Here is a 22,253-nt window from a genome sequence, read left to right on the forward strand (position 1 = left end):
CCCCTACCCTGACCAGTGCCTCCCAACTGGCCAGCTCCACGGGTCAGTTTCCTCCTCCAGGCCCTGCTGGGAACATCCGTCTTAGAAGCCTGTGGATTCTTACAGAGCTCGCTGGGTTTAATTACCCTTTTCTGAGCAAACTGCATACACGTGCAGGTACATGTACATTGAAACTTCTAGACAGATGCACAAAAATGGGTAACAATGCTTGAGCCTGGAGGGGGAGGTCAGGGGTCAGGGACACAAGAGCAGCTCTTTTTTTATTTATTTATTTGAAAGTCAGAATCACACAGAGAGAGAAGGAGAGGCAGAGAGAGGTCTTCCATCTGCTGGTTCACTCCCCAGTTGGCTGCAACGGCTGGAGCTGCGCTGATCCAAAGCCAGGAGCCAGGAGCTTCCTCTGGGTCTCCCACACGGGTGCAGAAAAGGCCCAACGACTTGGGCCATCTTCTGCTGCTTTCCCAGGCCAGAGTAGAGAGCTGGATCGGAAGTGGAGCAGCCAGGACCAGAACTGGCACCCATATGGGATGCCAAACTGCAGGCAGTGGCTTTACCCACTACACCTCAGCGCCTGCCCCGAGCAGCTCATGTTTTACTGTCTGTCCTTGAGTATAGCATATTTTCTCAATGTATGTTCATTACTTTTCAAATAAATTTTACTAAAAACTTTTTCAATGGCCCCCATATTAACTCCACATAGAGACAGCAGGCTGGTCAGGATGCTGCCACACCCTTTTGCAGCCCTGCTGTGTGTCCCTCCAGGCAGGCTGTCCACACACTAGCCAAGTCCGTGGCCTGGCACGGAAAGTGGGTCGGACTCATCACAGAGCCTCAGGAACAGGAAGCAGAGCCCAGGGTCACTCTACATGCATCAGGGGGCATCAGTGCCCCCGCTGTGCTCATCCCCATTCAGCCAGACTCAAGTTGGGAGTGGGAGGTTGTTTAGCTAAGACCCTCAGGGTTCATACTTGGCTCAAATTAGGGAAAGCCAAAAAAAGGGGAGGGGGGGTTGTTTCCTTTAACTTGCATATGTAAAATTGCAAGGGGTCCGCCTTCAGGCACAGCTGGGTCCAGGCGCTCCAAAGACACCCCAGGAGTTGCTCCTGTTCCCTCTTCATGGGCGGGATCCTCTGCAAGGCTCTACTTTCAGGAAAGCTCTCCCCTTGTGGCCAGCAGCTCCAGGCTGTTCCACAGCACTCCACCAGGAGGACACTCGCCTCTGTCTGGACAGCTCCAGTCAAAGGCCAGGGCTAGGCCAAACCAGGCCACCCGAGCGGTCCTGAGCCAATCACCACAGCACACACACAGAGCCAGGGGTGCAGGAGTCGGGGCAGCCCACCCATGCCACTAGGATGAGTGAGGTGGCGCTGAGAAGGCAAGCACAGAAAGTTCTAGATGCTGACCTCTCCCTCCACGGCCCAGCACCCCTCTCCCCAGCCACCCTCCTCAATGGCCCGAGATCCTCACTAGTTCCCATCTGAAACCCCAGAGTGTGAATCCAACCCGCCCCACTCTGCGGCAGCGAGCTTACGCCAGGTACAAAATGGGCCACTGCAGCTTGCTGGCCAGGTGCCCACATAAGCTGGGGCCATGCGGAGTGTGGCTGGAGATGGGGTGTTGCAGCACCAACACGGCTGCTTGGGGGTCCCCACTGGGGAAGAGTTACACGCAGAGCAGTTTGCTGAAAAGGTTAGGGACGTGGCTGGCCCATGAGTGACGTACCTAAGTACCACCACCCACAACACCTGCAATGAAACAACTTTATTGATACCTGAGAAAAAGTGCAGGAGAAACATTCCTACCAACCACTTGGCCTGACTCCATGGGCCAGCAGTGCCAGAGGCCAGACCATTTCTCTAGCCCTTCCCTTAACCACGGGTCACTTGGTGTCTCACTGGCCAGCGCCCAGAGGCTACAGAAGTCTCCAGCCAGAGTCCAGAAGCCAGATGCAGAGTTCAGGAGAAGTATCTGTGGCTTGGCTCGCGCTCTAGGTCACGACCAGAGAGGCAGTGTCATCGGTCAAGGTCCAGGGCCTCTTGGGTCACCGTCCGTAGTCCAATGGAAAACAACTCCTCCCAGGGCTCCCGGATCCAGGCCAGCAGGGCTGTCAGCTGCTCCCGACACACAACACGCAGTGCCCAAAAGCTCTCCAGCCGCGACACCTGGCAGGCCAAGCAGTTAGCTGGGTGAGAGACAGGGAGAACTCCCAGGCGGGGATGGGGAGGCCAGGGAGGACTCACCACCCCTCCTTGGCTCATCTCCTTCCCAAGCCTGTATCAGTTCCCATAAAAGACCCCCGACTCTGAGCTTTGTGAACTGAACCCAGTCAACAGTTACAGGAAGCCCCCAGAGGGCCTCCAGGTTTATCAACTCATCTCCTTCCCCTTCCCTGATGTAGCGGAAGTTCTACAGTCAGTTCCAAGGAATCGCACGGGCTCAATTCCTGCTAATGCCCGCAAGCCTATTTCCTCATCTGTGAAATGGAACTAGAGACAGTCCTTCCTCCTCCTGTGGCCGTGGAGCTCACAGCCGTGCGCAGCAGGCCCAGCTGGCACAGGGCAAGCAGCTGGGGCCTCAGGAAAGGCCTCCCACGACCAAGTGGCTCAAGTCCTGGGTGTCCACACTGCCAGCTGCCCCGCGCTCCCCCTGCTGCTCACCCGCACCTGGGGCGATCCCAGGTCCCCACTCTGGCTCCGCGTCCCCTTCACCAACTGTCCAGCCCTCAGTTCCATCCTGGCTCCAATCCCCAGCTTCCCCAGACCCATTTCCCCACCCTGTCCTCAGAGCCCATGCCCTCTGCCGTCCCGCCCACACACACACACCTCATCGTAGAAGACCAGGCGCAGCGCCTCCGGGGCTGTGCGGTAGAGCAGCACGGAGCTCAGGCTGCTCAGGGGCTGCTGCCCCCGGACGTGCAGGGAAGGGCCCAGCCCCGATGCGGGGGCCTTCTCAGAGGCTTCACCCGAAGCTGCTGGAAGAGGGGGCTCTGCCGCATCCTCGTCTAACAGGTACAGGGTGGACAGAGTCAGCAACAGGGACACGGGGCACACAGAGGGGCCTGGAGGGAGAGAGGCAGGGTAAGATCCAGAGCAGAAGGCCATCGAGGGCCCAAGTCCCCGTGCGGCTCGGGAGGAACCGTTCACAGGGCTGGACGAAGAACAGCCTGTGCCCCAGGGGCAAGACCCTCCCCTTCCGAACACCAGGGATCTGCAGTCTCCAGACCTCTGAGGCTCCACACAGGGGAGCCTGTGCCGGCCCCCACCCAGCTCCAACAAGGGTCCCTCCCCAGCCCCAGCTTCTCCGACAGGACAAGGCAGAGCAGACTCATGATCTGCCCGACGTCAGGGACAGCCAGGACCCCAAAGCACAGGTCTCTGAGGACACAGGCGCCTTCCAGGCCCCCCCGAGAAGCGGGACCACCAGGGCCACCACTGGAGTCCAGCCAGGGGTCCAAGGAAGGCCAGGATCCACCAAGTGCCAGTTGTTACGGGGGCACCGCAGAGGCTGATGGGTACAGAGACTGGGGGCCCAGCTGCCGCACACAGCCCTGACCTTCCACCAGGAACGCCCGGAGATAGAAGAACTGGGGGGCCTCCAACGAAGCGTCTTTTCCTAGCAGTGGCCTAGGAGGAACGCGGCAGACGTGGGCAGGTCAGCTGGTGGCGGCGGAAGGGTGCGAGGGGCAGTGGGAAGGAAGCATGGTGGCTGGGTCAGGAGGAACCCATGGGGCGGTGTGGGCATGAGGACAGGTGACAGGACCATGTCTAGGGAGAGAGGGCCTGGGCACCAAACCCACCAGAGCCGGTGCTGTGGGGTCACCTCCTCCTCCCTGGCGCTGATGCAGTTCCTCCGGGTAGGGGGCAGAGACCCCAGGACATCTGCACAGAGCCAGCCAGAAGCCTCAGCAGGCTCTGCTCTGCTGTAGCCCAGCCCTCCACCTCTCAGTACCTTCCCATTCTCCACAGTCCTTGACTTCAGAAACTTGTACAAGCTCCACTGTCACTGTCACCATCACAGGGTGCCAGACCCGGGCAGCGCAGCCCCACCCCCGGCCTCTCCCCTGTCTCACCCATGAGCTCCTCTAGGAAGACCCGGCAACGCCTGGCATCTCGGGGCAGCAGCACACAGCCTCCCGCCCCAGCCGCCCACTCCAGCCGCAGGCTCTGTCCTGCCAGGCCCAGCTCTAGGTCACTCAGATCCTGCAGCGGAATGGCCAGGGTCGGCTGCAGCCAGCCAGCCGGAGGCCCGCTGTGGAGAGAGACGGGGCAGGTGTCAGAGAGTGAGGACAGAGATGAGGAGGGAGGCCCCAGCCGTGCCCCCAGCTAACTCACCGGATCTCCCCCGTCACTTTCAACAGGTAAAGCCTGTGATCAGACACGACCACGAGGCACGGGAATTCCGTGTGGCCGGCCAGCACCACGGGCACCTAAGGGAAGAGGAAGTCATTAGTGCAGGAGAAGGGGACTGAAAGCTGGCCCGCTCTCCCTGCCGCAACGCCACCGTGAGCCCCTGCCCGGCTCAGACCCTAGTGCTTCCCCTCTGTCACCTCACCGCCCCCAGCCCACCCGGCACACTCTGCCAGCCAGTTCCAAAGCACAAAGCCATCAGGTCCTCCGGTGCTCCCAGCAGTCCTCAGCACCAAGGCCAAATCCCTAGCAGCCACACTGGCGCCTCTCCCCAGGCCACCCGCCCTGCTCCCTGGCCCTCCCGCCTCCCTTCCTCCTTCACCTTCGACATCCTTGTCCTCCCTACTTTGAAGATTTATTTTATTCATTTGAAAGGCAGAGAGAGAGAGCGATCTTCCATCCTCTGGTTCACTCCCCAAATGGGATCAAAGCCAGGAGCCAGGAGCTTCCTCCAGGTCTCCCACAGGGTGCAGGGGACCAAGGACTTGGGCCATCCTCCGCTGCTTTCCCAAGCGCATTAGCAGGGAGCTGGGAACCAGTGCCTAGATGGGATGCTGGCACTACAGATGGCGGCTTTACCTGCTACGCCACAACACCAGCCCCTCCTGCCACCCTACTTCTAACTCATGCTTCAACACTGAGCTTAGGCAGCACCTCCAAGGCAGGCTCCTGAACTCACGGAGCACCAGATGCCCCTTCTAGCCCTTGGCCGAACCACAGCACTTTCACGTTGCACAATCGTCATCCACTCCTTACCCCGGACTCTAAGATCAAGGGCAAGACAGGCTTACCCTCCTTAATGTCTATCATGTACCAGGTGCTCAACAAACAGGCCTAACGCACTGTGTATTTGTGAGGGTACAGGAGGCCCCACATCCTGAGCACCAGGGGCTGCACCGAGCAGCTTACGGACATCGGCTCTCGTGCTGCCACCCTGCGAGGCAAGTGTGGTCCCGTGGAGAAAGGTGGCCACTGAGACTCAAATACAGCCACGTGTGCCCACAGCCAAGGAAGGGAGGCTGGAGTTGAAACCAGGAGCTGGATCTGATCCCTCCAGAGCCCCCGACCCGGCTCGACTTGCCGTGGTGGAAGCAGTGTGCACCAGGGCGAGTCAGAGGCACGGGCAGTGTCAGGTGTCACAGACCTTGACGCAGCATTGGAACTCCTCCTGGGCATCGCCGAACACCTCGACATCCAGGAAGAGCCGGAGCCGGTGGTCCACGGAGCGCAGGCCACAGCGCTCAAGGGCTGGGGGCAACCAGTGGACCATCAGCTGCCTCTGGCAGTCCAGGGCTCCATCTCCACTTCCAACCCACTCTTGGCTGTCGCCTGTACTCACGGGGGCTGAGGCTCCAGCTGCTGCGGGTGTGGGAGATCGGTGCCTGGGGTGGGACGCCGTCAGCCCCATCAAGGTGGTCGCCGTGGCCAGAGGGGTCACAGACAGGGCTCAAGGACTGAGAGGGAACCGGCGACGGCTCTCCCTGCTCCTGCTCCCAGGTAGGGGTTGTCCCAGACAGAGCCAGAAGAACCACATGGTCACTACCACAGTGTGGACACACAGCAGGAGATTCTGCAGGGAAGGGCGGACCCAGGCCCCGTGAGCCTCCCGCACACAGCACAGCAGCCCGCACCACTCTACAGCACTCTCCGCCCACCTCAGGCCTCCCAGTGTGGCATCTCCAGCCTTAGAACTGCACCGTAACCCGAGCCCTGCAACTCCTTCCCCGGCACAGGTGCTGACTCAGCAGGCCCTGTCCCCACGAGGCACACGCTAACCCACAGCCTCCTCAAATACACCCCACCTTCTTTTTTTTTTTTTTTTTTTTTGGACAGGCAGAGTGGACAGTGAGAGGTGAGAGAGAGAGACAGACAGAAAGGTCTTCCTTTTGCCGTTGGTTCACCCTACAATGGCTGCCGCAGCCAGCGCACTGCAGCCAGCGCACCGCGCTGATCCGAAGGCAGGAGCCAGGTGCTTCTCCTGGTCTCCCAAGCACTTGGGCCACCCTCCACTGCCTTCCTGGGCCACAGCAGAGAGCTGGCCTGGAAGAGGGGCAACCTGGACAGAATCCGGCGCCCCGACCGGGACTAGAACCCGGTGTGCCGGCGCCGCAAGGTGGAAGATTAGCCTATTAAGCCGCAGCGCCGGCTTACACCCCACCTTCTCATCACAAATTGGCCCCAACTCAACCGAACCCTGCTCTAGTCCCATCCCCAGCCTTGGGCTGACCAAGTACCTCTGTGCTACCAGCCATGTCTGAACACCAAAATCAACAGCTGAAGGACTCTAGTGACAGCTTTGGGCCCGATCCCTGACCCTATGAATGGCGCTACAGCCAAAGCCAGGTCACAGGGACTCAATGAGCCTGGCTCCTCATCTGCAGAACGGGGATGCCCCTGGTGTGTGTCTGCCAGGGCAGGGGGGACGGCTGCAGGGAAGAGCACAGAGGCCAGGACACCGCGCAGCAGTGAGGAGAAAACACCGAGCAGCTGCACGGTGTTGGGCATGCGCTAGAGTGCAGGCCAGTGTCAAACTCCCTCTCTCCCATCTTGCAAACAAACAGAGGAAAGACTAAACAATTTACACCTGCTGTCCAAGGCCACCTGGCTGCAGGAGATGACAGCCACGGCCAAGTCAGGGAGACCTGCCTCATGCCAGGTGTTGTGCCCGGTGCCTTCGTGTGGCCTCCAAATCCCCCAGGAGCGTCCCGGTGCGGGGCACTTTGTTCAGAGGAGGTAACTGATGCTCACATAAAAGGAGTCCCTGGCACAGGGAGTGATCGCTAATAATGCCACCACAGAAGGAACCCGAGGCCACAGGGCCCCAAGGAAGGGCGCCAGGGCGCAGGAGGGCTGGGACTATTTCAGTCGTCCACACTGTGCTGTGGGGCCTGCAGCAGCCGACTGGACGGGCTGAGGCTGGGGAACAGAGCACGGCTCCACTTTCTGAACAAAATGTAAACCCCTGCTTCAGCTGCTGCCGGAAAGGAGGGGGGCTAATAAAAATCAGGCACCCCGACAAAGCTGTGCTCAAGACTACTTTCTTCTTCAAAGACACCGCCTTTTGAGCGGCCTACAGTGGAAAAAACCTGCTGCAAATAACAGACTAGAAGAGCCACAAGGCACTATTTGGTATCAAGCGGCTTCCAAAGTCAGCCAGGGAGGACACCAGCAGCCAAACTCGCTCTGGGGGCAGCACCAGAACCCAATCCTGCGGGGAGGGCTCCTCGGGGTTCACGTCGTTTCTGAAGCGCAGCCCGAGGGGCCAGAAAGCCTTCAGGTCATGAAAAAATAATGTTGCAGCAGCTACAGAGGCGACACTTCCTGACTAGAGGGGAAAAACAGTTTCTCCTTTTCTTGTTCATTTTCTTTCTTGAAAAGGTTAGCAGCAGGTTTTAGTTCCCCTTCCAACAGAACAGTCGCTCCCCGCCCCCTCGCGCCCTTCCTCCCTGGGGCTCTCCCACCCCCTCCCCAGCCCCACCCACAGCCACCTTCCCTGCAGCGGGGAGGGCTGTGGGCAGCGAGGTCAAGGGCAGGCCTGGTACCTGTCATTCGGAACAGAGGCCTCCAGCCTTCCTCACTGTGGGGCTTGAACTCACGGCCACAACGCAGACACTGGAATCTGCCCCCCCGCAGGTCCCTGGCTTCCCCCAGCTGCTTCTGAGCTCTGCCAGCGACTGGGCTCAGCACGGCAAGCAGCTCCTGCCAGAGGGGGTTAGGGGGCAGCTGGGGGCAGGACTTCCCATACCCCGCAGCCTCCCAGGCCTGCTCCAGCCCCTCACCTGGGCAGCCACGTGAGCATCGGGCTCCAGCACCGCATAGCGACGCAAGCGCCGGTCAGGGCAAATGTAGGAGAAGTGCAGCACGAGGACGGGGGCCCCAGGGGGCAGGCCTGAGCCCTGCGCAGGAAGAGGGGGTCAGGTGAAAGCCGTGGTGGAGTGGGGGTGTCAGGGAGGGACCAGTGTTGCCCTGAGAGCTCGGAGGGAAACAGGCTCTCAGGACCCCGTCCAAGGGCCCGTGCTGACATCCAAGCTGCAGCGTGGATCTCCACTCCTCAGCCCAGCCCCTAAGCCACCCTCACACAGGCTTCGTCCCCCAAGCATCCCGCTCGGCTCCGAGTGCCCTGAGGGAGTACGGTCCAGGGCCCGGCACGCACCGACAGCCACGCTGAGGACGCCCCCTCACCTCGGGCTCTGGCTCTTGCTGGCTTGGCGTCTCGGGCTCTACCTCAGCGGCCTCCAGACACTGGAGCTCCAGCCGTTCCAGGGTTCGAGCCGCCTGGAGTTCCACCTCAAACAGGTGGGCAGCAGTGACCCGGAGAAAGCACTCCCGGCCCCGCACGCCCTCGGGCCCCTGCAGGGGACACACCAGCATGGGGCGGCAGAGCTCCACTGTGGAGAGACCAGGAGAGGCCTGGAGGGAGGGACAGCACCCCCGAGGCTCTGCCCTCCCACCGGTCTGCCCTGTCCCCACTCCCCGACATGCGCATCACTTAGCCAGCTTCCCCAGGGCCACGCGGTGCCCACCTGCTACTTCCTTCTGGGCCTGCTCCTCTTCCTCCTTTGCTTCCTCCTCTTCCTCCTGTTCCGCCCCCTCCTCTTCCTCCTGCGGCTCTGCCCCCAACCTGCCCTCCTCTGACATTTCTGGGGGTGACTCCTCGGGGCTTGTGGCTCCCTTCTCTGCGGGCGGAAGGCTGGGCAGGGTGCTGGACAGCGTCTCTGGATCCGGGGAGTCCAGAGGAGGTGTGCTGAGGGCGGCGGTCCTGGAGGCAGCAGGAACGGGGCTCCCAGAGGTCTCCAGGTGGCTCCGGTACTGCAGCCAGTCACAGCCAAAGCGCTCCCGGAAGCTGTTCAGGAGCTCCAGCTCCCGGTGCTGCTGCACAAACCATTCTGGGGGGGTGGGGGGGCAGAGCTGAGTAAGCCCAGCCTCTTCTCCTGGGCGCGCCTCTGCGAGCAGCACCCGGCTGTGCACGGGGCAGCAGCGTTCCCTCAGCGGCGCGTCCCCGGGCGCGCTCTGGAACGCTGCTCGAGATTCGCAGGACACAGTCCTGCATCTAAGCTCCTGAGACGGCCTTCAGGGAAGAAGCGTGGATGCTCAGCCTAGCGTTTCCCAAACTCATCTGGCCACGAGATCCATTTCCTACACGGCTGCGACCCATCTCAACGTTAATGATCCCTGAAACCCTCCGGCAAACGCTGCCCAGGACATTCACTTCTTTCCTTAACCCAGGAGAGAGGAGGGAAGACCCGAGACCCTCTACAGTGTTCCGACCCACCTGAAAACAGCTTCTCCGACCAGGCCCTCACTTGACTCGGAGGGCAGAGAGAGCTGGGCGGGGCGGGAGGGGCGAGGGGCCGACTTACCGGCAGGGGAGGGCTCCAGAGTCCGCGGCTCCGGGTCTGTGTCGCTGGGCTCAGAGATGCTGGCCCGCCTCACGCGCACTCGGCTCTGAGGGCAGGCAGAGGGACTGAGCTCTACAAAAGCCAGGGCTGCCAGGTCCACCACCCGTGGCCACCCCCCACTGACAGCCACTGGCAAGGTAAGGCCTCCCTACTACTACTCCCTGACCACAGAGAAGCCAGGGACACAGGGACAGACCCAACCCCAGACACAAGGCGATCAAAAACGCCACTGACCTTAACCTTCCGAAGTGGGGGCTGGGTCACAATGCCCCCTGAGGAGAGGCTGTCACTCAGCTCAGGGCCACCTGAGGTTTCGGTCACACTCCCTGCTACCCAGGGCACAGGTGGGGCAGACGGGCCAAGCCCCAAAGAAGCAGGGGTCTGGCATGTGACATGGAAGAAGAGACAGTTTGGGGCCATGGAGCACCCATGCCCCACCCACGCCAACCAAGGATGTCCAGGAAGACGCCCTGCCACCCCAGCTCCCCATCGGCACCCTCCCTTCACAGCATTCCTTGTCACCCGGCTCCCCTGCCCCAACGCACTGACCTGGAAGTCCCTCGGTGACAAGACCCGGCCATCAAGAAGGAACTGAACAGAGACAAAGAGGAGACGGAGAGCTGGGGTGGGTCAGCTAGCTACTGAACAAAGAGTAAACATGGGGTTCAGTCCCAGGCCCCTCCCCAGGGACAGCAAGAGTGGGCGGGGGAGGCGGGACTAGGCAGGAAAGGGAAAGCAGAGGGACACCGGGCAGTCACTCACACCAGGAGCAGCATCCCTGGCCCGCGGTGACAGGTACTGGACAGTGGTGGCTCGGTGCTCGGGGTGGAACCACAGAGGATTCCCCTCCAGGTAGAGCTGAGAGGCAGGATGAGAGGATGACGGGTGCCTGGGACCTGCCCCGTGGGAGGAAGGCACCAGCCTCCCGTCCAGGGGCAGAGGGCCCAGCCACAACTCACCTTGCGGAGCTCAGTCAGCAGCCACAGCGGCGACAGCTCCCTGTGTCCTTCCAGCAGGTTGTACGCCACATCCAGGTGCCGCAGGTTCCTCAGCTGCTCCAGGCCTGGGGCGGGGGCGAGAAGGGAGGAAGGGCGTGGGGGTGCGAGGATAGGGGGGTGCTGAGAGACACACCCTCACGGCTCAGGCCCACTCCGAACCCTCAGGAGGCTCAGAGGCACGTGGTCCCCAGGCCACCTGCAGGACCACTGCCCCCTCCACCGCACCCCCGCCGCACTCGCACTCCCCTCCCCATTGGCCCCTGTGCCCCAGGCTCACCACGCAGGCTCTGAAGCTCATTGCCTCGCAGGATCAAGATCCCCAGAGCAGCCCCGGAGGGTCCCATTCTCGGCACCAAATGCAGGCGGTTATAGGAGATGTCCAGATGGCAGAGCTCAGACAAATCCTGGCAGGGCCAGGGAAACAAAGACTCCCCTTGACCAAAAGCTAGTCAGACACCTCGGAGCAGACTTCTCTCGGCCTCAACCTCCCCTAAAAAACTGTCGTCTCTGGCACAAACCGTTTCCTCCCCCACCACGCCCACCCGCCCCGCGGAAAGACTTGAACAGACACTAGCGCGGTTCCCAACAGCTCAAGGCCACAGCCCCAGCATGGCCCCAGCAGCCCACTTAAGTTCCTGCCTAGGAAACTGAGGCTGCCAAAGATTTTATTTGTTCCAGCCAACGTCTGAGCACGGGACCCCTGTCTCCTGGTCTCTGTGGGAGGTCTGGGCCTAGTTTGGATAAGGGCCAGTCAATCAGCAAACCTAATGGGTTTTACCAGACCAACGTTCCCTTCCTGCTCTTTGCAAATCACTTCCCTGGCTCTGCTCAGGCCCCACCGCACCCCTTTCTCACTCTCCCTCTAAGATGCTGTGGCCAGGGCTGGTGAGGTGGCATAGCAGGTTAAACTTCTGCCTGAGGCGCTGGCATCCCACATGGGTGCCGGTTTCACTTCCGGCTGCTCCACTTCCAAACCAGCTCCCTGCTGACGGCCTGGGAGAGCAGTGGAAGATGGCTCAACCGGGACAGAATCCGGCGCCCCAACCGGGACTAGAACCCGGTGTGCCGGCGCCGCAAGGTGGAGGATTAGCCTATTGAGCCACAGCGCCGGCTCAAGTGCTTGGGCACCCTTCGTGGGAGACCTAGGAGAAGTTCCTGGCTCCTGTTTTTGAATCACCTCAGATCTGGCCATTGCAGCCATTTGGGAAGTGAACCAGCAAATAGAAGTCCTCTCTGTAACTCTGCCTCTCAAATAAATAAACGAATCTTTAAAATTAATTTTAAAAAAAGATGCTGTGACTGTGCATAGAGGTGGAAGGTGGACTTCAGCCCACCCCCGACCCTCTTCCCTCTACAACACAGTAGCTGACTACTGATGAACACCCGTCTTCACCCACACCCAGCTGTGACGGCCACCTGGCAGCAAGACTCAGATGGGAGGAGAGCCGTCACTGGGCCCCGGGCCTCTCCCCCAGGACCCAGGGTGCACCTTTGAAGGCTCTGCTTCACTCCTGCCTGATGAGTGGCAGACCCACTGCTGAGCAGACTCCTCACCCAGCGCCTGGGACGAAGGGCCACCAGGCAGTGAGACGGACTCTGCCTCGAGGTGAGAGTCCCAGCTGTGTCTCAAAGTCCCGCCTGGGCTGGAAGTTCTCCCTCACTCTGCTTCCAGGGACAATCCACTCACTCCCCAATTCCTGTTCTTGCTTCTTGAACCTGCTCCTCCCAAGAGCTCCCTGGTTGCCAGAGACCCCTGTTGACTACATGCTTCCCCACTCCTGCTGGCCTGACTTTACTGAGGAGATTCTGGAACTTCCACGGTTTCTTCAGGAACCAAGATCTTCCAAACTGCATCTATAAAACGTCTCCCTTAGGGGCCAGCATGGTGTCATATCGGGTAAAGCCACTGCCTGCAACGCTGGCCTCCCATATGGGTGCCAGTTCAAGCCCCAGCTATTCCACTTCCAATCCAGCTCCTTGCTAATGCGCCTGGGAAAGCAGTAGAAGATGGTTCAAGTCCTTGGGCCCCTGCACCCAAGTGGGAGACCCAGAAGAAGCTCCTGGCTCCTGGCTTTGGATCGGTGCAGCTCTGGCCATTGTGGCTAATTGGAGAATGAATCAGCAGATGGAAGACTTCTCTCTCTGCATCTCCTCTCTCTGTGTAACTCTGACTTTCAAATAAATAAATAAACCTTTAAAAAAAAAAGCTCTCTTTTATTAAAAAAAATATGTTCCACCAAAGCAAACTTAAAAAGCCTGTGTAGTTGGGCCGGTGCCATGGCTCAATAGGCTAATCCTCTGCCTTGCGGCGCCGGCACACCGGGTTCTAGTCCCGGTCGGGGCGCCGGATTCTGTCCAGGTTGCCCCTCTTCCAGGCCAGCTCTCTGCTGTGGCCCAGGAGTGCAGTGGAGGATGGCCCAAGTGCTTGGGCCCTGCACCCCATGGGAGACCAGGAGAAGCACCTGGCTCCTGGCTTTGGATCAGCATGATGTGCTGGCCGCAGCGCGCCACCCATGGCGGCCACTGGAGGGTGAACCAATGGCAAAAAGGAAGACCTTTCTCTCTGTCTCTCTCTCTCACTATCCACTCTGCCTGTCCAAAAAAAAAAAAAAAAAAAAAAAAAGCCTATGTAGTTAATTACAATTCTCACCGCACCTATGCAACTAAGCAGGTCCAATCTAATGAGACCAGGCTGATTTTGTAAATCATCTTACTGTCTCATCAAGGGGGAAAGTGGCGACTACAGAGAAAACTTGCATGTCTCAACTAAACAGAGTATTTACATACCCTTACGGGTTACTAGATTCTAGTCCTGTTTGTTTTTTCTTTTTTCTTCTTTGAGATTTGTTTATTTTAAAGGTAGAGTTGCAGAGACAGAGACACAGAGAAATGTTCCATCCACCAGGTCACTGCCCAAATGGCCACAACAGCCAAGGCTGGGCCAGGCCAAAGCCAGGAACTCGGAGCTCCACCTGGGTGGCAGGAACCCAAGCCATCTTCTGCTGCCTTCTCCATTGCATTGGCAGGGAGCTGGACTGGAAGCCGGGAGCCAGGACTTGAAATGGTGCTCCGATATGGTATCTTGGCATATGGTTTAACCCACTGGGCCACAGGCCTCCTAGTACTGTTCATTCTCTTTGAGGTTTGATTATCTACTACTAGTAAAAGTGGACTGGGTCCTGGTTTACACATTCTGTCAGCCCTTACCAAGTCCTCAATTCTTCCAATTTGCTTCAGTATTTGGCTACAATTCTCCAAACTAACATTTCTGGTCTTTGTCCCTCCCTCTTGAATTGGCTACACTGAAAATGAAAACCTGACTACACTGTAGCTCTGGGCTATCTTGTAGACTGTCTTCCCCCCAGAAGCTGAAAAAAGCCCCATTGAGCTGAAACTGGACTACTGATAGAAACTTGAAAGGACAGCTCATGTATGAACCACTACATGAGACAGTCCGCGGGAATCCCTGCATCTTCCACGCTCAGATCCAGGAAAGGACCGTGAGTGTGCCAGCGACGTCTGAGTCAGCGCCACAGCACCCACACCACAGCCCAGGAAATCCATCAGACTGCCACTGCCACCCTCACGCCGCCTCCCAAGAAGCTCAGAGCTCAACATCCAGAAATCTTCTCAGCTGGCTGCCTTTTGGACTCAGAAAATGGATTTATGGTCTGCTCCAACCACTGATCTTTCCTTTTCATTTCCATAGAAATGTCCTCCATTAAATGCTCACGCCATCCGGCAAATACCCTCTATTACCAGGTCTCAATATATACTTCAGTTGCTCCTTAATGAACAAAAGCTGATCAGGCAAGAAATGGATTTATGTTGTTCAGAGGAAAGACAAGTGTCTCTTCTTTCCTTGAACAAGAAGAAGGACTGACAAAAGATTCTCACCTTGACCAACTCTGGTGAAGGCCTTCGGACACCTCTTTCTAACTAGGCCTCGACCTTGGCCTATTAGAAATGGAAGACTGTACAGCACAAGCTCAACAAAATTCAGAATAAATTATTTTTTTTTTTCAGGAATGGCATTATGGCACAGTGAGCTATGAGCACTGGTCAAGTCCTGGCTGCTCTACTTCTGATCAGCTCGCTGCTAATGTGCTTGGGGAAGCAGAAGACGGCCCAACTACTTGGGCCGCTGCCACCCACGTAGGAGACCCAGAAGGAGTTCCACGCACCTGGCTTTGAACTGGTCCAGTCATGGCTGTTGCAGCCATTTAGGGAATGAACCAGGCAATGAAAGATCATTCTCTCTCTCCCTCTCTCAACTCTTTCAAATATATAAAGTAAATCCTTTCCTTAAAAAAAAAAAAAGAACTCAATTCTTTCCATTTCTACATTAAAGATCTTGTGAGTGTTGCAGTGTAGCAGGTTGAGTGCCACTTGGATGCCCACAGCCCATATCAGAGGGCCTAGGTTCAGGTCCCACCTCCACTGCTGATCCAGCTTCCTGCTAATGCACACCCTAGGAGACGCAGGGATAACTCAATTGCTTGGGTCCCTGCCATCTACATGGCAGACCTAGACTGAGTTCCAAGTTCCAGGCTTCAGTCTGTCATAGTCCCGGCACTGAAGCAGTGAAACAGCAAATGGAAAATACATCTACCTCAATCTCTGGCACTCTGTCTTTCAAATCAATTAAAAACAAAAAACACTTCAAGAGGGAGCAGGCGCATCCGGCCTAGTGGTTAAGACGCCCACATCCCACATCAGAGTATCTGGGTTTCATTCACAGCTCCAGCGCCTGACTCCAGCTTCCTGTTAACGCAGACCTTGAGGGGGGCAGTGACGGTGGCTCAAGTAACTGGGTTCCCACCTACCATGTGGGAGACATGGACTGCATACCCAGCTCCCAGCTTGGGCCTGGCCCAGTCCCAGCTGTTGCAGGCAATTGGGGAGTGAACCAGACGATGAAAGCTCTCCGTATCTCTCTCTCCTCTCAAATAAAAAAAAGAAAAACCTTGCACAAACACTAATGTGGTTCCTAACAGCTCGGGCCCACATCCCTAGGAAGGCCACTTCAGTGCCCTGAAATTCCTGCCTGGGGAAACTCAAGGCCGCCAAAGAATTTACTATTCATTGCAGCCAATACCTGAAGACAGAGCCGCTTCTCTCAGTCTCTGTGGGAGGTGGGGGCCTAGCATGGACGAAGTCCAGTCAGCAAACCCAGATGGGTTTCCCATGGAACAACGTCCCTTTGCTGCTTTTTGTAAATTCCCACTTCCCCGGCTCTGCTCAGGCCTTGCTATTCTCCCATCCCACCCTCCCTTCAAAACACCCGGTCTCTTCCGCACTGACTGAGGTGGAATTTAGTTCCTGTTGCATCCTCTTCCCTAGCGTCACAGTTAATACTGAGTAACATCTGTCCATACTTCTTTAACTAGCATCCAGCTTTGTCCACCCTTGGCAGGGGGGCGGGAGAACCCAGAAGACAGGTTGTTCAGCAGCAGCTCTGCGTGTACGCACCGGGCTAAGTAACATCCAGCGCTCCTGGTAACCTCCAGCTACTCCTACGAGTTCTGCTTAACAGGTGAAGAAACCAAGAAGTCACCTGGTTTGGCCCAAGTGACACCGGTCATCCGAAGTGGAGATCTGAACTCTGCTTTGTCTGATGCTAGCGCCTGAGCCCCCAAACCACATCCGCCTGGTGGTGGATGTGACCACGCCCGGGGCGAGAGCAAGTGGGAGTGCAGGGGCCCAGCTGGGAGGGTGAGGGCGCCGCCGGCGCCAGGCTGCTCACACTCACCAGGAGGAAGCCCTTGCAGTCCTGGACTTGATTGTGGCTCAGGTTCAAGAAGCGCAGGGCTGACAGGAGGCGCTGGGGGATGGGAGAGGAAGCAGAGAACTGAGCCTCACTACAAGGACGCCCCACAGCCCACTGGCCCTGCTGCTAGAACCCCGTCCCTGTCCCTCCCTGAGGCACTCACCAAGGAGCTGTCTAAGGCAGTCAGTGCGTTGTAGCTGAAGTCCGCGGAAAGCAGAGCCAGCCAGGGCAGGGCAGAGCAGAGGTCACCTCCACAGGCCGAGAGCAGCTCCTGAGCGGGCACACGGCAGCTCCTTACTCCACCCCACCCTCCTCTCCACACCAAGGCCATGCCCTACCATCCCGTCATTCGTGCCCCATACACTGGGCTCCATCCGCGGATGCCTGCTTAAACAGAGCCCAGGGCTTGGGGCCGGCGCTGTGGTGTAGTGGGTGAAGCCGTCACCTACAGCACCGGTATCCCATATGGGCACTGGTTCGAGCCCAGCTGCTCCACTTCCAATCCAGCTCCCTGCTAATGTGCCTGGGAAAGCAGCAGAAGATGGCCCAAGCCCTTGGGCCCCTGCCCCTGCATGGGAGACCTGAGCCAGCTCCTGGCTTCTGGCTTTGTATTGGCCCAGCTCTGGCCATTGTGGCCATTTGGGGAGTGAACCAGTGGACGGAAGATCTCTGTCCCTCCCTCTCTGCCTCACAAATAAATAAATAAATAAATCTTAAAAAAAAAAAAAAAAAACGGGTTTTCGGGGGACGGTGTTATGATGTAGTAGGCTAAGCCTCCACCTGCAGTGCCCGCATCCCATAAGGACACTGGTTCAAGTCCCTGCTCTTTCTCTGCCAATTCAGCTCTCTGCTTAGAGTCTGGGAAAGCAGAAGATGGCCCAAGTGCTGGGGCCCTTGTACCCATGTGGGAGACTGGAAGAGGCTCCTGGTTTCTGGCTTCAGATTGGCCCAGCTCCAGCCATCGCGGCCATTTGGGGAGTGAACCAGCAGATGGAAGACCTTTCTCTCTGTCTCTTTCTCTGTCTATAACTCTACCTCTCAAATAAATAAAATCTTTAAAAAAAAATAAAGAAAAAGAAAAGCTCTCTCTGTCTTCAAGGAGTTCCCTGCAGGGAGAGGAGGAGGGCAGACACTAGGAGATTTAAGCCGGTGCTATTGGTGTAACTGTGAACGTGTGACAGGGACACGGAGCTGCGGGATGGGACAGCGAGCAAGGACACGGGAGGGAGGCAGGGGCTGGGGAAGGCTGGAGAGGACACACAGCTCGGTCTTCCGAGTCTCGCGGGACAAGGAATCAGGGCGCACTCCCCCCGCTTACCTCCAAAGCCTGGATGCTCCTGCTGCAAATCAGGGTCTCCAGCTGCGAGTAGATGGCACGGAGTCCATACAGGCAGTGGAGGGGGACACCTCGGAGCTGCACAGGGGAGGGGCGAGGGAGGGGGCGGAGCCTCAGAGAAGACAGGCAGTGGAGGGGGACACCTCGGAGCTGCGCAGGGGAGGGGCGAGGGAGGGGGCAGAGCCTCAGAGAAGACAGGCAGTGGAGGGGGACACCTCGGAGCTGCGCAGGGGAGGGGCGAGGGAGGGCAGACCCTCAGAGAAGACAGGCAGTGGAGGGGGACACCTCAGAGCTGCGCAGGGGAGGGGCGAGGGAGGGGGCGGAGCCTCAGAGAAGACAGGCAGTGGAGGGGGACACCTCGGAGCTGCGCAGGGGAGGGGCGAGGGAGGGGGCGGAGCCTCAGAGAAGACAGGCAGTGGAGGGGGACACCTCAGAGCTGCGCAGGGGAGGGGCGAGGGAGGGGGCGGAGCCTCAGAGAAGACAGGCAGTGGAGGGGGACACCTCGGAGCTGCGCAGGGGAGGGGCGAGGGAGGGGGCGGAGCCTCAGAGAAGACAGGCAGTGGAGGGGGACACCTCCGAGCTGCGCAGGGGAAGGGTGAGGGAGGGGGCAGACCCTCAGAGAAGACAAAGACCTCATCCCCACTTCCCCTCGGGGAGCGGGAAGAAAATGATGAAGCCCCACAAAGGGTAAGGGAAGCAATAAATGGAAAAGAGAGCGGGTACCACACATTGCACACGGTACACTTGGGCCTGGCCTCCCCACAAAAAGACACCACCTCTTTCTCCTAGAGGCTGCCCCAAGCTGGATCTCATGCACCACGTGCCCCAACGTCCCTGTACCTCCAGCTGCCGAAGAGACTTGAAGGGAAAAATCTTGATGGGTCCTGGGAGGCCAGGACCAGGAACATAGACCAGCTAAAAGGAAAATACCACAGCCACTAAGGCACAGCAGGTCTCCCTCCCGGAGCCCAAGCACCTGCATCTGACATCAGCCACTTCTTGGCCCTGCAGATTTCTCGCCCCCTTACCCACTCCCAGCCTCATCACTCTCCTGGGTGCATCCTGCCCCATCCCACCCCCCTCCGCCCCCAGCACCTTGAGGGAAAGCGTTTTCTGCAGCACATCGAAGAGGAACTGCAGCTGGAGGATGATGGGAGAGTCGGCAGGGTGGGAGGGCAGAGCCACGAAGCCTGTCTGGCCAGGGCCCCATGGCCCCAGGTACAGCTCAAATATGCGGTTCAGCTGCTGCAGCGTGCCAGTGAGCAGGCTCAGTGTGCTACAGCCAGACAGGACGGCGTCCCCTGCAGGGAGAGGGCAGACAGGAGGGAGGACGCAGTGAAAAGATCCTTCCCTTCCTTCTAAGACTTTGTCACCCCAAAGACACCTCCCCCACCCATGTCACCGATCTTCCGCTCTCGGATCAAACTTTGAACCTCCTCCCAGGCTCAGAAGTGTTCAGTGGCTCCCCCCATCTTCAACAGAGTCCTAGCTATTCAGCCTGACACATGAGATTGCTGTGCTACACAACTCTAACCGCTATTTGCACATTCTTTCACCTTCTGCTCAGATAGGCCTGGTCTGCTCGCAGCACTGGAAATACAGCCCGCTCATTGTCGGACGCATCCCCTTCCACTGCCCCGCTCGAGACCAACCTCCTCCTTTCTCAATAAATCACCCTGCTGCACATTCATACGACACGCTTCTACATAAGAGGTGTTGGAAGGTTTTCTCTTGATTTCTTTTTCTGACTGGGATCGTAATATGCACATGTCAGAAACTTTCAAATAATACTACATACAGTACATTTTCTGCTGCATTTCCAGGCCCATTAGTAGGGAGCAGAATCAGAAGTGGAGCAGCCAGGAAAAGAACCAGTGCCCATAGGGAATACTGGCACTGCATGTGGCAGCTTAACCCTCCACACCACAGTGCTGGCCCCAAGATTTACTAAATTTCAAGTCCCACCTGCAGCTGCCTTGGCAAGGCCAGACTAACGATTTCAGGGCTTTAAATGGCCCAGTCATCCTTGAAGGCATATTTGAGTCACCTTCGTATTCACCACTGCGCTGAAGGAACCCAACCATAGACTGGGCATGAAGAATTTGTTCTAACTTTAAAATAAAGTGACAGATGGCCGGCGCCGCGGCTCAATAGGCTAATCCTCCGCCTGCGGCACTGGCACCCTAGGTTCTAGTCCCGGTCGGGGTGCCGGATTCTGTCCTGGTTGCCCCTCTTCCAGTCCAGCTCTCTGCTGTGGCCCGGGAGTGCAGTGGAGGATGGCCCAGGTGCTTGGGCCCTGCATCCCATGGGAGACCAGGATAAGTACCTGGCTCCTGCTTCAGATCAGCGCGGTGCGCTGGCCACAGCATGCCGGCCGCAGCAGCCATTGTGAGGGTGAACCAATGGAAAAGGAAGACCTTTCTCCCTGTCTCTCTCTCTCTCACTATCCACTCCGCCTGTCAAAAAATAAATAAATAAATAAAAAATAAAGTGACAGAAGGAAGGGATGCTGTAGAAATATTCAGAGGTCCCACCTATTAACCCAGTTTCCCCCAATGACTGCATCGGAGGCAGCACATCAGACCACTGTACAATGTGCAGACATAGTTCTGTGTCATGTGCATAGATTCCTGCAAGCACCAGCACAAAGATCTCCCTCCCCAACCTCCTCGGAGTCACATGCTCACACATCCCAGCCGCCCGAGCCCGCAGGGCCCTATCAAACTTCTGTGAAGTGAACCAATCCTACAACCCTGCACGAGGCAGCTCTGCACACTCGACATGGGGATAGCGCTGATGTGGTTCCAGGACCCTTCCCACCCTCAAAGAGCCTCCTGCTCCAGAGGAGGAAGTACAACAGGTGCACAGCACCCTGCAGCTGTAATATCATTAGCACGGTCACTGTATCATTAGTCACACAAGCCAGGAGAGAGAGATTCCCCAAAACCACCAATCTGAGTGGCAAGCAGGGAGGAGCAGCAGCTGACCTTAACTGGCAACAAGTGCCAGATGACTCTGTGGCCCTATTTACATCTCCCGAAGTGCCCAAAGAGAAGCCCCACTGACCCGGTCCTACAGGCAGGAAAACAGAGCCTCCAAGAAGTTAAGGATCTCCACTGAGGCCACATAGCTGGTGGGAAGTTGCTACTTCTGTCTAAGAGCTTGTTCTGCCAAAACTAATGCTAACCCTGCATGCGAAGGGCTCCACTGCCCGGGCAGAGGGAAGCCATCCTAATAACCACAGCTGCCGATTCTGACACTTAAAAAAAATCTACATGAGCAAGACTCTCTATGAATAGAGAAGCTGTATGAGTAATACTTCACATGAGCTAAAACGAATCATGATGTCATTCTGCGGGCGAGAAAACGTGAGGCTCAGAAAACCCTCTCGGGCCAACTCTGAAACTCCAAGCCAGGCGAGTCTGACTCCCCGGCTTCTGCCTACAATACACTTGGCGCCGTGCTGTACACGACGACGCTCAGTCCCCGGCAGAGTGACCACTTCCACTTCCCTCTGAGTATCAGAGACCGCGCGGAGAAAGCAGGATGGCCAGGCTTTAGACCGTCCACGATAGCAAGGACACTGAAGGCAACGGCGGTGCAAACCAAGCCGGGGGACAAGTGACAGCTGGCGACCCCAGCCATCGCACCTTCGCGGCTCTCAAGGCACAGGGCACGCCCACCTCGCCCGAAGCCCAGCTCAACCGGAAGTCCACTCACCGGACTCCCGCAGCAGTCCCGCAAGTTTCCACACCACTGAGTCCCGCGGGGCGGTCGTCATGGTCACGAGACGCCGGGGGCGGAGCCTGAAAGAGGAAGTGGCAGAGTCTCCGCTGGGTGGTGGCGCCGACACCGCCCGGCGTCCGGGGCGTGGCGTGCAGGAAAATGCAAGAGAGACAAGCGAGGAAAAGTGCTCTCCGGAGTGCCCGCTCAATGGACCAGGAGACCCTCCCGTCGGATCCTCCTACCAGCTCCACAGCCCAGCATCTATGATGCACAGGAAGTCCCGCCCCGGAAGGAAAGGGAGCCGAGGGACTCTCCCGGAAAGCGCGTCCCGTCGCCGGAAGCCACGCCCCGAGTCGTGCGGACGTGTCAGGAGGAGGCGGGGCCGGGCGGGTTGGCCGGGGCGTCGCTCTGTGGGCGGGGTGCTGCCCGGGGTTTGGCCGCGGCCCTGGTGGACCAGTGAGGAAAAGCTGACTTCGTTTGCAGCCTGGACAAGGAAACGGTGTTTGGCGGAATGGAATTTCCTGCTAGTGAGGGAAAGCCTCATTCAAAGCGAACGCTGCTTTTCGAGTTGAAGGCGAGCGCGGCTGCCGTGGAAGTTTTTCGGTATTCGCGTGGGGC

At 58.1% G+C, this 22,253-nt stretch overlaps 1 protein-coding gene across 6 annotated transcripts; it reads right to left on the minus strand.

The window, feature by feature from the left end:
* Nucleotides 1-1,746: 1,746 nt before the first annotated feature.
* Nucleotides 1,747-22,014, minus strand: STK11IP (serine/threonine kinase 11 interacting protein). 6 transcript variants are annotated; one of them, XM_051848117.3, is made up of 25 exons: nt 21,878-22,012; nt 21,630-21,715; nt 19,005-19,210; nt 18,750-18,824; nt 17,892-17,987; nt 16,737-16,844; nt 16,556-16,627; nt 11,081-11,207; nt 10,765-10,868; nt 10,568-10,663; nt 10,355-10,396; nt 10,040-10,186; nt 9,767-9,851; nt 8,930-9,292; nt 8,589-8,794; nt 8,186-8,302; nt 7,949-8,105; nt 5,746-5,976; nt 5,551-5,654; nt 4,332-4,426; nt 4,070-4,248; nt 3,797-3,878; nt 3,553-3,623; nt 2,823-3,058; nt 1,747-2,162 (listed from the first exon to the last, which is right to left on the minus strand). In XM_051848117.3, exons 2-25 carry the CDS (start codon nt 21,688-21,690, stop codon nt 2,013-2,015), a joined length of 3,210 nt encoding a protein of 1,069 aa, XP_051704077.3. In that variant the 5' UTR covers nt 21,691-21,715; nt 21,878-22,012; the 3' UTR covers nt 1,747-2,012. The 6 variants fall into 6 exon arrangements, 4 of the variants coding, with proteins under 4 accessions (XP_051704077.3, XP_051704078.3, XP_089185107.1 ...); XR_016231437.1 differs by lacking the exon at nt 5,551-5,654 and having other exon boundaries at nt 21,878-22,013; XR_016231438.1 differs by lacking the exons at nt 5,551-5,654; nt 5,746-5,976 and having other exon boundaries at nt 21,878-22,014.
* Between the last annotated feature and the right edge of the window lie 239 nt (nt 22,015-22,253).

Source organism: Oryctolagus cuniculus, chromosome 3 (genome assembly GCF_051225735.1).
Source record: "Oryctolagus cuniculus isolate XC-2025 breed Fujian yellow rabbit chromosome 3, ASM5122573v1, whole genome shotgun sequence".
Lineage (NCBI taxonomy): Eukaryota > Metazoa > Chordata > Mammalia > Lagomorpha > Leporidae > Oryctolagus > Oryctolagus cuniculus.

Coding starts and splice junctions, on each gene's coding strand:
- STK11IP (XM_051848117.3), bottom strand. CDS start 21,690: ATGACGACCGCCCCGCGGGACTCAGTGGTGTGGAAACTTGCGGGACTG. Junction 19,211..21,629: donor GGGACTGCTGCGGGAGTCCG/GTGAGTGGACTT, acceptor CTCTCCCTGCAG/GGGACGCCGTCCTGTCTGGC. Junction 10,664..10,764: donor TGCTGACTGAGCTCCGCAAG/GTGAGTTGTGGC, acceptor CCTGCCTCTCAG/CTCTACCTGGAGGGGAATCC.